A 16,087-nucleotide genomic window follows, 5' to 3' on the forward strand; every position below is an offset into this window, starting at 1 on the left:
TACACAGTTCCCAAGACTCTTTTATCATTGCTATATTAAAATTCAAGACAAAACTCAATGACTGTGGACATTCGAATATCCATGAACTCCGGGAAGAAACCTGACATTGGGTATCTCTGCTTAGACTCCAGCTATGTTTTTTGATGTTCTCAAACACACTGACATTAGTTATATGCACACCACTACAGCTGACCACTATTGGCTTTCCTCAGATGGCAGCTTATCTGTTTGTCACTGGGAGACACTTTGCACATCCAATAATGAACGTCCAGGCACACGACTGAAAGGTAAAGAAATAAGGAAGAACGATAAATTAACGTCAGAGAAAGCACAATGCGCATCCTGACACTTGTGGGACCATGTGTTCTCTATGAACACAAGAGAAAGAGAATGTGGAAGGCAGGGAGGAGGTCTCTGTCACTTCATGAAGCCTGTAGGCCAACATGGGGCAAGTCCAATGACAGAAACCAACAGCACAGCATTTAACGGTGAAGAATGGTGAAGGAGGCAGAGAGTGCTGAGGAACAGAAACCAAGATCCTTGGGGGGAAATGCATGCATTTATCCTCTTCCTCTTTTTCTAGAAGAGAACATTCAGCTCTTGTATATATCACCATACATCTGCCTAAAGCAATGAGATGAGCCACTGAGACTTCCAGATCATGACCTTCTTTAAAACAAAAGTATCATGGCTTTTCCTGAAATTCTTAAAAGGCACTCTTTCCCTTGCTGATTCTCCCTTGAAGATCCTTGAGTGAAGCCTTCCCCACATCTCTAGCCAATGTGGACCATGTCTTTTCCTTACCACGTGAGGTTTTAACTTCTTGAACCTCCAGGAGATAGGACTGAGGTTGATCATCTTTCAAACTTGACTGCAAGCACCTCAATGACAAGAACCATTACTTTTCTTTCCTCTGTATCTCTCCTCTTTTACTCTCCCAACTGACCTCTCGTGGTCTACTCACTCAGCCTAGACCATACCTGAGAAATAGCCATTAGGTTAGTTAATAAAAATGGAACTGTGCTGACTGTATCATGGAAACTGGAAATTTATTTCTTTTTTTTAGATCTTTCCTTTACCTATTTTTTTTCATCTCTCTGTGCTTTCCAAACAGCCCTTTTATTTGCAAGGGTGGCTACAATCACTCAGCAAGACCCCTCCCCACACACCCTCCCCACACACGTATAGAGCTGACTGTAGTGAATAGAGTTGGCTCTCTGTCTCCAACCTTTGTGCGAGGTTTTAGCACTTAACCCGAAACCACTGGCTGGCTCTGTTTCTTTGAAAGATCATCCTGCCTGTGTCTGTGTGAATCTCCAAATGGCCCTTTCTCATTTACCTGAAAATGTTTAAGGTTTTTTTGTTTTGTTGTGTCTTTGTTTTGCTTAATCCCACACTGCACCCAGTCTTTAGAGACCACCTCTCCCCCCTGGTAAATCCTGCCCTGGATGATTCACCTCCTTCACAAGTCAAGGACAAGCTTCACTATTGCCTACAGCCCACTTGTAAGAACATAGGAGCTTCCACACTAGGCATGACTTGGGATGCCGCTGTAATTTCCCCATTAAGTTTAGAGCTTATCCGTCTTCTCTCCTACACATTCTGGGCTTTTTGTACCTGTTCTTCCCAGTCCTGCCACCCCCATCCCTCTCCCAACCCCCAAGAAATGAGCTGGTTTCCCCAGTGGGTTTAGATTCCCATGGGCCAGCTTATTGTTTCAGCATGACTATGAAGTTGCTGGGCTTGAATGCACACTTCATTCGTTTTCCAGACATTCACGAGGTCTCCCTGCTGAGTGTAGTGTGTATAGGTGTGCGTGTGGGTACCTATGATAACTAACAGTCCTGGAGTTTGCAATCCTGCTGGTGACTAGAGAGATGGAGTCACGTTTCATTGTGTTACTAGAAAATCATAGTGTTAGAGGCCCAAGGAATGCTGGACCCCAACCTTGACTTTTCACAGCTTCGGAAACAAAGGCAGAGCAAGGTAAAAGGAACCAGGGTCATAGAACTAAGCAATAGGGAAGCTGGGGTCACAGCTCAGAGCTGTCCCTGTTCATCAGGGCCCTTTCACTCATGTATGTCCCTCCTTGAGGGCTCCTAGATGTGGGTGAGAACTCAGGATTCTCACACACAGCCAAAACTGCATCACAGACATGTGAACATGTATACGCCGAGAAGATGGGGAGGTAACATGTATGTAAATTACAACACAGAGAATGTGCGATTAAAATTAGAGTAAAACCTCTCTAACGGGGTTGAATAAAAATGTAGAGAGCACACTCCCCATCCTGCCCTCACTGCCCATTCCCATCCCCCACAGCTCATTTTTTTTTAAAAGATGGATAGGTTTCCAAAGCACCTTGCTGAGATTGTCCTATGATTTTCCTTTAGTTCAAGCAATACAAAGTTATCCTTTAATTCTGTGAAAATAGCTTTTTCACACATCTGTGCACACACAGTCACACACACATATGAAACATTGGCAGCAGGTACTTTTAATTTGCTGGAAAATATTTCTAAGAAGTCAAATAGCTCCAGCCCAATGAGCGTGCCCTCCGATTGGCTAGCCAGACCAGTTGAGAGACCTGATTGGTCGTTGATCCTAAGGACCGATAAGAACGGCTTATAAAACCCCTGGGTGCAGCTCCTGGGCCCCCAGTTTGCAAAAGCCAGAGGTGCAAGAAGCAGCGACTGCAGCCACAGCAGCAGCCACAGCAGCAGCCACAGCAGCCGCGGAAGCGTCAGCAGGAGCAGCATCAGCAGCCACAAAAAAAAATCCTCATCAAATCCTCACCTAAGCTTTCAGCGTATCCAGATCCACATCTTCCCTCAAACCGGGAGAGGAAAAGAGGAAAGGGGGGGAGAAAAAAAAAAACCCAACAACTTAGCGGAAACTTCTCAGAGAATGCTCCAAAACTCAGCAGTGCTTCTGGTGCTGGTGATCAGTGCTTCTGCAACCCGTGAGGCGGAGCAGAATGATTCTGTAAGCTCCAGGAAATCCCGAGTGGCAGCTCAGAACTCAGGTAAGCGGCAAACCCAGGACCGGTTTCTCCCCCAAAGAGCTGTCCTCATTTGCCTCTCGCTTTTGCAACTGTGTCTGTGACGGCTGATCTTGATAATAAATGTGTTTCATGCCTGATGGCAATAAACTGCCGGTGTGATCCAATAGCCTTAGGAAGTGGAGCTCCTTTGTTTAATAAATTGCACGCAACTAACTAACGAAGAAGCTGGGCGCTGTGCTGAGGGTATTTCATTGCATAAGCCTAGCCTGATTGCCTGAAATCTGGCACGTACCCTCTTGGGGGGGAGGGGGCGGGGAAAGGCTTGAATGTTGGCATGCTTCAAAGGGCTCTCTATACTTTCCAAAAGCTGAAGCTGATCTTAAGGTGAGACATGATTTGGCTCATGCCCCTCTTTCTTCACCCGTGAGACCCTATAACTTGACTTCCCCACCCCTTCAGAGAACACACCGAAAGCTCCCCCTGCAGGCTGATTTACAGAACCGGAGCCTCAAGTCTGACAAATCCAGAGCAGATTCAGAGAAAACCCTACACATCCCACCCCCAACACTGCTCCTTCTCTTCCTCCCGGCTCTCCCTTGGGCTCCATTCAGTCGCTCTTGCAGCCCGTGGCCAGCGAGCCCCTTGAAAAGGGCTGTTTGTGAAATGTAGCAGCTGTTTCTCCAAGGGGAAGGTCTCACTCTGCCCCAACTCCTGGAGCAGTCAATTGTGTGTAAGGTTGGCCTTGCAAGGAAAAGAGTCCTTAGGACGCCGGCATTGACACTTCTGCCTTTTGCCTTTGCTCATCCGCCTTGCTCCTCATCCATTGCTGCCCTCGCTCCCCCAACTGGCAGCAAATATGGGCTCGCAGGTGTCCAAACGCTGCAGACGACGCTCCCCTCGCAAGAGCAGGTCCCTGCCGAGAGAAGGGCTTTGCTTCACTTCCTTTTGTACTTAGTTGCTATAGAGATGCAGTGATTCACAATTCGAGCTTGCCTAAAACAATAGAAACCCCAATGCATATTAAAACTGCTTAAAGCAAAGTTATAATTTGAACCCGTAGAAATATATAATTAGGGAAATGACTTGTAACATCCCAGAGGCTGCGGGTGGTGGGAGGGGGAGGGGGAGTCTAACTGAACCATGCTTTTGATCTCGGAGGAGAATCCTACGGTATGAAGGCCGCAGATCATTTCTTGCAGAGCTGCCTGCCAGAACACCCCCCTTCTGTAGGAGAGAAATTACTTTTATGGGATCTTATCCAGAATGTAGAAAGCCTCATGCAAGTTCTTTGCGGTTTTCTTCCAGTCTTGCACAAGGGATGCTTTGGCCCTTTTATTCCGCACCTGTGTTTCTCTTTTCTTTAAAAAAATGGCTTTTAACATGAGATACATTATATATACCTCTAAGCACTGTCCTGTGGTGGGGGGCTGGGATGAAACAATAACGGATCAGACTCCTTTCTGCCAATATGAAGGTAAGTTAAAAGCCCTAATTCGGAAGGGACTCCTGGCTAATTCTTCTCTGCCATTTAGACTAAAATTCCACCCTTATTACTCTGGAGTGCCTTTTTGGGAGCCAAATGAACTCCCTGGCCTTTCCACCTTCTCACCCAGAACCACCAGCCACACTGCTCTTGCCTCCTGTGCTTTCGGGCTCTGAGTGGTGCCCGCTGGCTCTGCAGAGCTGCTCCTAGCTCTGTGCGTGCCCGGTCCAGTCTTCCTCTCCAGCCACCCACACCATGTGGCTGTGGTGAGACAAGCGCGTGTGTCTCAGTGGGAAAGCACATTCCGTCTCCTACATGTGCCCTGGCTCTTCCAAGCCAGAGGGATCTGCCTGCCCCACCCTTTCTCACCACAGCTGCCTCCTCACTCTGAATGGGTCTATCTTCTGGCCCCATCACAGACATCTGCAATAAGTGCTCCTGACCCCATGTCCTTGAGTTTTCCCAGCAGACCAACTTGACCCCTTGGGACCACCTCACCGTCTGACCCAGATCCGATGGCCTTGTCTCTTTCAGCTGAAGTGGTCCGCTGCCTCAACAGTGCACTGCAGGTTGGCTGTGGGGCTTTTGCATGCCTGGAAAACTCCACCTGTGACACAGATGGAATGTATGACATCTGTAAATCCTTCTTGTACAGCGCTGCTAAATTCGACACTCAGGTAACAGGACCTTGACCTTTTACTCCCACTGGCTGCTGGTCTTTAACAGTGTGTTAGACTATTGTTCTTAGGAACCAGTCTTATAGGGAACCAGCCCTCCTTCTTAGCCTCCCCACTCCAAATCCTCATCTCCAGTGTGTACACACACACACACACACACACACACACTTTAGGCCTGGATATATGTTGTGCATAAGACCCCCACCCACCCACTCTAAGACCCAGTTGTAACATGCTGACAGAGGCTGTCTGACAAGGGAGCAGTGATGAACAGAAAACCTTTGCTTCTTCAGGAGGAAATAAAAATGTTCTTCTAACAAAGAAGTTATATGACCTAGCATACCAGCTTATGGTTTGAGTTATCAAAGTCTCAATCACAAGAATACAATGGCATATCATGGCTATTTTTAAGCTGCAGGGTGGTTGTTTATGGTTTCTTTCTTTTTTTCCTCTTCTCTTTCATTTCATTGCTGTGGAACTCCACTCTCAAGGTAGTCTCAGGGAGTAGGGACATTTTTTATACTGGCTGTGCATACAGTTTTCTCATTAAAAGGACAGGCAGATGGCCATAGACAGTGCCAAGAGCCCCCTTAAGTTCCACACGTTGTATGCCCTGTCCTCTGCCATCAGCTTGAGCTAAAGCTTTTCCTCCTGCCCCTTTCCTTCGCAGGGAAAAGCATTTGTCAAAGAGAGCTTGAAGTGCATCGCCAACGGGGTCACCGCCAAGGTCTTCCTTGCCATTCGGAGGTGCTCCACTTTCCAGAGGATGATTGCTGAGGTGCAGGAGGAATGCTACACCAAGCTGAACGTGTGCAGCATCGCCAAGCAGAACCCCGAGGCCATCACGGAAGTCGTCCAGCTGCCCAATCACTTCTCCAACAGGTATGAAATGAGTCCACTCTTCTGCAGTGAGGGTGGAGGAGGGAGTGGCTGGCTGGCAGAGCCAGACACAGGAGGGGGGTTCAATTGCCACAGTCATACTCTTATTTTAGCTTGCAGCCTTCCCAGCTTTTGCAGGAAAAATGTGTTTGTGATTGGTTGTGACAGCTCAAGCAGGCCGGGTTTATTTTTTTCTCTGTTATAGGCAAAGTCTTCCCATGCAGCTAATAGAAAGCTTCGTCTGCAGCATCCCTGGGTACACTTTCATGGTCAGTTTCTTGCCATACGCCTGAAGGGAATTATGGAGTTTATGGAAACAAGCTTTTGAGACATCAAATTTGGCTGAATGACTGTGCACAGTACAATTGGCCATTATAAAAACCCTGGTCAAATGTCATAATGCAGTCTTTTAAAGCGGCACACATTTTGAATCCGCCCCAAGCCCAGTCAGGCATTTCGCTTGGTGGCCCAGAGCAAGCCACCCTTTCCCTGGACTGCTGCTTCCTCTGTGAGAGGTGAAGTGGCTGGATGGGATGACACTCACGTTCCCTTCCAGGCCAGGGTTTACATCCCATTCCTCTAGACGGAGATTTCCTGTGACAGTGTTCTGGTGACTGCCCCAATCACAGGCTCATCCTAGTATTCTAATGCCACCCAAAGCCACTGTGCTGGTATTACCCCAGCATCATGCTTTTGTGTAGCCCTAACACACTGTCCTCACCAGCCCAGAGTAAACACCTAGCACGGCTGATGGCTAACATCCTCATTGCATCACCTCAAAAGGTTCCCAGCAAGACTTGGGCTTCCCCATCTGTGACCAAGTTAACAGAAGTGACGGTAGGGCTAATGTGGAAGTATAGCAGGGGCAATGCCAGCCAGCGGTCAAGTTAGGCCTACTGTGATGCCCCTGACCCTGAATTAAAATTTGACTCCCAATCCCAAAGCATTATAATTGTTTGACTCTCCAACCAAGTCCACACGTATTAACAAGGATCAGTCCTGTGTGTGTTATTCTGACCACCTGAGAGCTAATGTAGACTGACCCTGATTAATTTCCTAGCCACGTTCTGCCACCCTTGTTCAGAAAGTGGCCACAGCCTAGTCCTTCCGGGGCTCCCCAGTGGTTTAGGCACCTAGAAGATGAGAAAAGTAGAGCCTCCTCAGGGAGAGGTGAAGCCCCGACACTAAAGCCTTGTAAAATGTCTGATTCCTTCTGAACTACAGGTCAGTGCTCTTCAGAATCTGGTATCAGTTTGCAAACTTAGTTTGTTCAGTCCTTGGAAGCCACTCTGTCATGGGTTCTAACTGATTTCCTCAAACCAAAATCAAATCTAGCATTTATCTCAAGTGGCCTGTCTCTTTATGTTGACCTTGGTCTTAAAATTCTGTCCTAGGAAGATTCTTATTGCATCTGGGGAGAAAAAAGAACCTAGTTAATTGCTGGAGACACCTTTCACCATAAGGAAGAGAAATACAGAATTCTTAGTCTGATGTGGGGCTACAGAGAAGGGATGTTGTTTGTGTAGTGGCTGGGGGACAGAGATATGTTAGCAGAGCCATTATTACAAGCTTAGCTCATTAAGGATCTGGTGACAATTCATGATCTGTAACATGGCATGAAAGCCATTTTGAGGTGGTACTAAACTCTCTGTTTTAACTGAGGCGGCATCTTCCATCATGAAGGGAGAGGTCTTTCAGAAAGGATGACTCAGATTCTGGACTGGTGGTGATCCTGCCCGTCTAAGAAGAAGCTAGTACTCCTTTTAATCAGGCCAGTATTACTTTCAATAAGTGTCTGCTCATCACCTCTAGAAAATGGTCACAAGGAGTCTTGCTATTTCTTACTTTAATCTTAAAGGAATCACAAATATTAGGAAAGTGGGAAAAAGTGGTCACCCCCTGGGAACCCAGGACCTGCCATGTAACTTTTACCTTTCTCCAATTATTTCACTTCCATGGGCTAATATTATTCCTGCTGAGAACTGTCGAGATTTCCGGTTCCATTCTGGGCTTGATGGGCTCTATTTAAGCTCCTCGCCCTCCTGAAACATCCTGCTTTCCCAGCCTCTGTCCCACCACAGATCCACGCCAATGCACGCCAACTGGCACCGGACTGCAAAAGGAAGTAGTTACAGGTTCATTCCACTTTCCTGTGACTTATCTAGCCTGAGACTTGGGCCTGGGAGAATCCAAAAGCCTGTAACTGGACCAGGAGCCAGAACAGGGAAGTTTCCCATGAACGACATGTACTGAGAAGAGAAAGCATAGCTGGGGTGTCCCCTGGCTGAATTTGCAAACGGCACTTCCAACCAGGAGGAAAGCAGGCAAAATTGATCAGGCAGGTTGAACAGGGGGAGGCTCGGGAAGAGTTAGACCAATCCACATCCAGAGTGGGAAAACTGACAAAGCTTCCAGCTCTCTAGGGCACGGATAGGGAACAGGAAACAGAAGAATAATATTGATCAAGGGAAACAAAGGACTATTTATAAACCTCACACAGAACGTTCCTAGGCAGTATGTGTGTATTTGGGTAAGCATGGCTGAAACAGTAGCTATGGAGAATATCTGATCTTATTCTTTCACAAGAAAAAAAGTTAGCGATGGAATTTTTAAAGTAGGAAGGAAGAAGCATACTTTTAAAAGTCCCTCTAGGCAGGGTGGCCCAAACACTTAGCCTGCTGGGTCTTTGCAGCAGACCCCACCACCCCCCATAAAGATGAAGAAAGAAATCTCAAATAGTTCTAACTCTTCCTGCAAAGGTAGGCCTAAGACAGAGCTTCACTGTTTGTCTTTTAATTGTTTGGTTTATTGCTTATTTGTCTTTTTTGTTAAATTTAGAAGGAACATATATGTCAAGTCACCAGAAACATAGGATGTCACAGCTAAAGATGACCATAGAGGTTATCTAGACTAACTGCCTCGTTTTACTGATTAAAGAACAGAGGCCCAGAGAGGGGAGTGACCTGCTGAAGGTCACACAGCTGGTGAATGATAGAGTTGGGCCTAGAACTCACATGGCCTTGAGCCAAGCTATTTGATTTCTACTTCAAAAATGGCAGCCGGGCTACATCCACAATCCAAAAATAGAATATCAAGAAGAATTGAATAAATGTGCCCTGGGGTGAGAACAGTTGGATTTGTGTACATTCTCTCCTCAAAGAGAAGACACAGCTTACTTGGTGCAAGACAGTGCTCACTAAATTAGTGACAATTGCTAAGGCAACTTTTACTAGAGACACAATCTCTTCACTACTCTCATGTAATGGCATATAGACAGGAAAGGTCTATCTCACTGACTCACACAATTCCAGAGGTATTGACCTTATGCCTTATGCCAGCTCTTGATAGAGATGCCCATGGTTAACCTACGGCTCACTCTGGCAAATGAAAAGGCTGACAGATTATTCCCCACACTTGGAGGAATGGCCTGGAGCCATGAGCATCTTCTACTCCAGGCTTCCTTAGCCTGCCCTTGTGTTAATAAAGCTCCATGAGAGGAAGCTAAGGGTAGATTTGGGGGGGGTCACTAAGGGCAACCAGGCCAGCAAAGGCCATTGTCAAGAAACACCAAGTGCAGATGTTCCACCTGGGCTAGCAGAAAAAGCAATAGGAAAGGCAAAAACCCTCAGAGAGGGAGAGTAGGTTTGATGAAGTGGGGCCAGAACGACTCAGCTGGCCCCCAACAGGCCAGGCCAGCTACAGAAGTTGTGTTTCCTTCCTGGTGTCAGACAAGAGCTTTCCATGTTGATCTAAGGAAAGACCATCTTCTCCAGCTCATTTGGGAGGTCATCTGGTGTGAATAGTTCTTTCTTGAAGTGGAAGGTTTAACTTCTGAGTCATAAAGTCCATACTGGGGGACAGGAAAGCAAGGATCAGAAACCTCATTCTCTAGGATCTAAACACCCTGTGAACTGGACACAGAGGTCCAGGAGACCCATGACCTAGCAGAGCCCACAAGTAAAGAGACGCCTGGGAACCTATGTGAGTATGCAGACTTCTGAAGCTATCGATACAAAGTAGCTCATCCTCAGTTTTTCCAAAACCATTTTTCTACCCACTTCCCCATCCAAGTGAGATCTGCTTTGACTCATATGCTCTATAGTTCCAAAGGTTTGGAAAATGTGTTTCTGTGCCAGAGAACCCCAATTTGAAGAACAGCTGTATGTAACTTCTCTGCATGGGAAGAATGGGGCCAGGACTGTGTCTGAGACCCAGACAGGACACTTCTCCTTCAATCTTCAAATTCATTCTGCTCACTCACAGAAGGGTGACCATTTTCATTCATTACCCATATTCCATACTATTTACTCTTCATCCTTGAAAGGGCCTCTCTGGGGGGGTTAAGTTATTCTGGAAAGATGCTTGATTCTGTGCTCTGTGAGGTGACATAAAAATAAACAGCTTTCTCTTCGCAGAAGCTCTCATGGCCCCAGTGACCCTCAGTTTCCTCCAAGGAAAGGGTCTCTCCACAGACACTCTGCAAATACCTGTCATCACCACCTCAAAATGGAGCAAACACATCCCAACTCAAATTTGAACATACCTGGACTGTCTTCCCAAAGCACAGGATGAATCATTTATATGTTGTAAATATTAGACAGTATAACTCTTTCTGAGCCATGACATGTAGCTGCAGTGGTCGGGATGCTTGAAGAACTCGCACCAAAGATGAAGGTGATTTATACCCAGCACAGAATTTGGAGTAAAACTTACCAGACCCACAGATAATTTTTCTTGTAGCAATCACACATTATGGGAGAGAGTTATATTTTTAAAGCTCCATTGCCTCTGTGGCCACAAAATTAAATCAACAGATCAACAGTGAGTGGGCAATATTGCCCTATGATGCTGGCACAAGAGGAATACAAAGAACAAGGACTCAAACCTTGCTTTCAATAAGGTTAGAGTCTGATCAGGAAAACAAATGCATCAAATGCTGACCTGTGTGATGCTAACCTAATATCTATAAAATGTCCCCTCCCCCCCCCAAAAAAAAGAAGGAAGGGGCCAGTTAAAGCTAGACCAGTAAGAGAAGGCTTCCTGGAATCATTGAAGCATGAACCATTAACAACCACTGATCGTTCCATTGACATGTCCTCGTTGCCTGGGATTTGGCCCTCTCACTACAGTATACCTTCAGGAATTTTGACACTGAAGACAGGAGATTCCTTTAAAGACAGAAATTCAGTCTGAATATGTATTCATATGCCCATATACCTGGCATACACCAAGAAGTAGGAAAAGTGCAAAGAGGCATCAAAATAACCACACATTTATGGGTAATAGCTATTTTTAATTTTTATTTTATTTTTATTGAATTTATTGGAGTGACATTGGTTAATAAAACTACATAGGTTTCTGGTGTACAATTGTATAACACATCACCCTTGTATACTGTATTGTGTGTTCATCACCCCCAGTCCAGTCTCCTTCCATCACCATTTATCTCCCCTTTACCCTCTTCTACCTGCCCCCAGCCCCCTTCTCCTTTGGTATCACCATGCTGTTATCTGTGTCTATAAGGTTATTTTGTTTGCCTGGTTGAGTTTTTTTTTCTTAATCCCTTCACTTTTTTGACAGCATGGGTGGACCTAGAGACCATGATTCTAACTAAAAGAAGCTAGTCAGAGAAAGACAAATACCATATGATCTTACTCATATAGAACAAAATAAACTAATAAAATCAAAACAGACTCATAGATAGAGAAGAGACTGACAGCTGATGGAGGGGAGGGGAGCTGCAGGGCTGGGTAAGAAAGGCGAAGTTCCATGACTTTTAATATGTGTTGAGTGTTGGGCTCAGCTCATGATAGTTGACTTAAGTCCTTCTTCTACCAGTATGTGACCTTAGAAAGTCACTTCAGTTGTCTCGCCTACAAAATGATATGATGAAATAGTCACTAAATGATCTCTCCACTCCCATCTAGCCCTATAATTCTGTTTTTAAAACTTTCATACATTGCTGACAGCCTACTATCCAAAGTCAAGTCCCCGAACCCTAAACATGGAGATAGACCTGTCTTGCACTGTGTGGTGAATCCATGAAGCACTCATACTAAGAAGATGGCACAAAAATCGGAAGACGTCTGCTATCTATTTGGGTTCACCAAGTCTGGCCATTCAGGATGGCATCGGCTGGAGCCCCACGCAAGCCCATCTCACCTGTTCTCACCGATGATGTGTCCCATTTTCTCTTCCCTACTGCAGATACTACAACAGACTCGTGCGCACCCTCCTGGAGTGTGACGGGGACACTGTCAACACAATCAGAGACAGCCTGATGGAGAAGATTGGGCCCAACATGGCCAGCCTCTTTCAAATCCTGCAGACGGATCACTGTGCCCAAACACAACCACGAGCTGACTTCAACAGGAGGCGCACCAGTGAGCCCCAGAAGCTGAAAGTCCTCCTCAGGAACCTCCGAGGTGAGGCGGCCTCTCCCTCCCACACCAAACGCACCTCTCACGAGAGTGCATAACCTGGGAGAGGTGTGCACAACCTCACCAAACTAGCATCATTGAAGGGTGTTCACACACCAACTTTGAGTGTACTGTGCCTGCTTTGATTTTTTTTAAAGTAGTTCCTATTTTCTAGCCCCCTTAAAGAAAATTGCATGAAACTAGGCTTCTGTCACCAATATCCCAACATTCCACCATGGCAGCATTCCCACAAACAGAATTCTCTGTGATCTCTCTGCCTCTCCTCAGGAGGAAAGACCCTCTTTGATTCCTTTCCTATACCATGTTTCTTCCCAGCTCCCCTCAAAACTACTCTCAAACACACAACATTCATGTAATCCCCCAGTCACTGTAATTTGAAGATGTGGATCGCTTTAGAATGGTTGTCCCAGTAGAGTTAGCTGATAAGAAGCAACTTAATTTAAATGCATGTCTTAAATGCTCATAAAGATGTTAAATGGAATTCGTGTTATGAATCTGTGCTGGCCATGGACGAATATGAATGTCATGTTTGAATTCTTGATCTCTCATGAGCTAGTGTCTTAATGGTCTTGATCCTCCAATGTCTAATTTCCTTTCCGACACATTTACCAAATTGCTCAAGCCTGGCCATCCCCCCAGGCTTTGAGCCTGCCTCTTCTTGCATCTTATGAAAAACAAAAAGCTAACATCTTTATGTACTGTAACTGCTCAGAGCTTTAAAAGTATCTTTAACAATTGTCTTAAAACCAGAGAATCTTAAGGTCTAACTGTGGAATATAAATAGCTGAAAACTAATGTACTGTACATAAATTTCCAGAGGACTCTGCTTAAACAAAGCAGTATATAATAACTTTATTGCATATAGATTTAGTTTTGTAACTTAGCTTTATTTTTCTTTTCCTGGGAATGGAATAACTATCTCACTTCCAGATATCCACATAATAAATGCTCCTTGTGGCCTTTTTTATAACTAAGGGGGTAGAAGTAGTTTTAGTCAACATCAAAACTTAAGATGGGCCTGTATGAGATAGAAAAAAACCCACAGGTTTATCTGAAGGACCCCAGGTAAGATGTTAATCTCCCAGCCCACCTCAACCCAGAGGCTACTCTTGACTTAGACTTATCCTGAAACAGCTCTGTCACATCCAACTGGGAATGACAGGAACCAAAAAGAACATCCCTTTGGCTTGGACCACTAAGAGTGCAATAAGGCCTACTATACCTTGGGACGTGGCAGTTCTGGACTCGCCACCTTTCATCAGTGTCCAGTGCTCTGGCAAACTGATGATTAGGTGGGAGACTTTCCATGCAACCGAACAGGAATGAGTCAAGGAGCCTTTGGGTCTTTAGTTTGGGGGACTTGGGGCTGAGGGGGTAAAAATAACCCTGGGCTGTCCAGCCTTAATAGACTTCTTTTACATTTTTGTCCTGTAGCACGCTGCCTGCCAAAGTAGTCCTGGCAGCTGGGCCATCTCTGTAGGATTACAAAAAGAAAAGACAAAGAAAGAGGAAGGAAGGAAGGAAGGAAGGAAGGAAGGAAGGAAGGAAGGAAGGAAGGAAGGAAGGAAGGAAGGAAGGAAGGGAGGAGAGAGAGAGGAAAGAAGGAAGGAAGGATGGAGGAAGGAAGGAAGGAAGGAAGGAAGGAAGGAAGGAAGGGAGGAAGGGAGGGAGGGAGGAAGGAAGGAAGATGAGCTGGTGGTTGGATCATTTCTGCCATGATGTTTACAAGATGGCGACCACCAAAGCCAAGTGATTAACCTATCTATGAACAACAGTAGTTTCTCAGGGTCACTGTCCTTGAACCCAACAGTCCATTATGAGTGTCACTGCCCAGCAAGGTCAATGTTGACAGAGGAGGAGGGAGCAGGGGTAGGACTGTAGGGGCCACTCCAAACTCGCTTAGGTAGAAACTATTGGTGCTTGACTCTCACTAGGCTAAACTCAAGATTTGATCAAATCGAGTGATAGGGATCCTGGTGGGAGGAGGGAGGGCACATATCCAGAAAAATGAAAAGCAATACAACTTTACCATAAAGCCTTTAAAACCAGTACCGTGCTGCTCAAGGACCAAGAGCGACTGCAGCAGACCCAGCAGCAGCAGCACAAGCATTGCTGCCTTCGTCCCCACACAGCCTCTAAGCGTGCTGACATCAGATTGTTAAGAGCATTTTTATACTCAGAACTGCCCTATCCCCAGGTCCCCAAACATATGGACACTGCCTTAGCCTCTTGGAAATCAGGTAGACCGTACTCTAAGTTGACTCTCCCCCTCCCTCCTTTCCTCCCCCACCCCCCAGCCCCAGGCAAGGCTGACTCCTCCCAACCAGAAAAGCTCTTCAAGTGTGTGTGCTGTGTCCATTTTGCAAACCCACAAAACCAGGACCCCAATGAGACAAGTAGTACATGAGTATTCCTAGCAAAATTCTTACTTCAGTCCCGAAGATTCTCTTTTTTTGCTGTGACCTCTTCACACCATGGTAATCCCCCTTTTCTCCCCACAGTGATATTCATATATGTATCTCTAATACATATATCTACACACCCAGAAAGAAGCAGTTCCCACAATGTTGCTAGTTTTTTGCTTCTCTTGCCCCACCCCACCCCTCAACTGCCCCGAAACCTCCCAAGCTTCATCTTGTGTTCCCTGCACAGAGTGATTCGGGCTGACCTAGACCAGTTTGCATGATTCTTCTCTTGTGATTTGGTTGCACTTTAGACATTTTTGTGCCATTATATTTGCATTATGTATTTATAATTTAAGTGATATTTAGGTTTTTGGCTGAGTACTGGAATAAACAGTGAGCATATCTGGTATATGTCATTATTTATTGTTAAATTACATTTTTAAGCTCCATGTGCATATAAAGGTTATGAACATATCATGGTAATGACAGATGCAAGTTATTTTATTTGCTTATTTTTATAATTAAAGATGCCATAGCATAATATGAAACCTTTGGTGAATTCCTTCTGAGATAAAAATAATAATAAAGTGTTACATTTTATTGTTTTTCCCCCAATGTCTTTCATTGTTATTCTTTAACTTCTTGAATGAGACTTTCCAAACATGAAGTTAATGGCTAGTTCGTTTCTTAGAAGTCATTCATTGACCCTAATCTAAAGCCTAAATATGTAAATGAACATTGTTTAAAATCAATGTTTTCCCAATTTCCTTAAAATCATTTAGTGGCTCCCATTACCTTCAGAATAAAATTGCAACTCCAATTTTTCGTTCTCTGGGAAAAAGCTGTATGGTCTACATTCTGCTCAGCTCCCCACCTCAGGATTCGCCTTTCCTCCAGGTTAATGAACTCTACCCGCCAGCTGTTGGTTCTGGAAAGGTTTCATTCCCTCTCCTCACAGGCCTGCACGGAGGCTGCTCTCACACTCTAGAGGGCCTTGTCCTTCACCCTTCACCAGACTGGAAACACCTTTGCTTGTTCACCACCGCATTCTTTGCACCGAAACAGCACCCAGTATACAGCAGACCCTGAATACTTGAAAGGAATGATTCAGAAAGAGTTGAAAGAGGGGACAATTGAATCACTGTGACAAGGGATGCAGATAGCTCAGTGATGACGAGGGTCCAGCTCCAGGGTCAGAC

At 45.4% G+C, this 16,087-nt stretch overlaps 1 protein-coding gene across 1 annotated transcript; it reads left to right on the top strand.

Annotated features, from left to right (window-relative positions):
* The first annotated feature begins 2,665 nt into the window (after positions 1–2,665).
* On the top strand, positions 2,666–14,011 carry STC1 (stanniocalcin 1). Its single transcript, XM_037028826.1, has 4 exons — positions 2,666–3,025; positions 5,022–5,164; positions 5,835–6,046; positions 12,251–14,011. The coding sequence occupies exons 1-4, from the start codon at positions 2,908–2,910 to the stop codon at positions 12,519–12,521; spliced, it is 744 nt and encodes a 247-aa protein (XP_036884721.1). The 5' UTR covers positions 2,666–2,907; the 3' UTR covers positions 12,522–14,011.
* Positions 14,012–16,087: the final 2,076 nt, after the last annotated feature.

Source organism: Sturnira hondurensis, unplaced genomic scaffold (genome assembly GCF_014824575.4).
Source record: "Sturnira hondurensis isolate 20B ecotype Veracruz unplaced genomic scaffold, ASM1482457v3 Scaffold0020119, whole genome shotgun sequence".
Lineage (NCBI taxonomy): Eukaryota > Metazoa > Chordata > Mammalia > Chiroptera > Phyllostomidae > Sturnira > Sturnira hondurensis.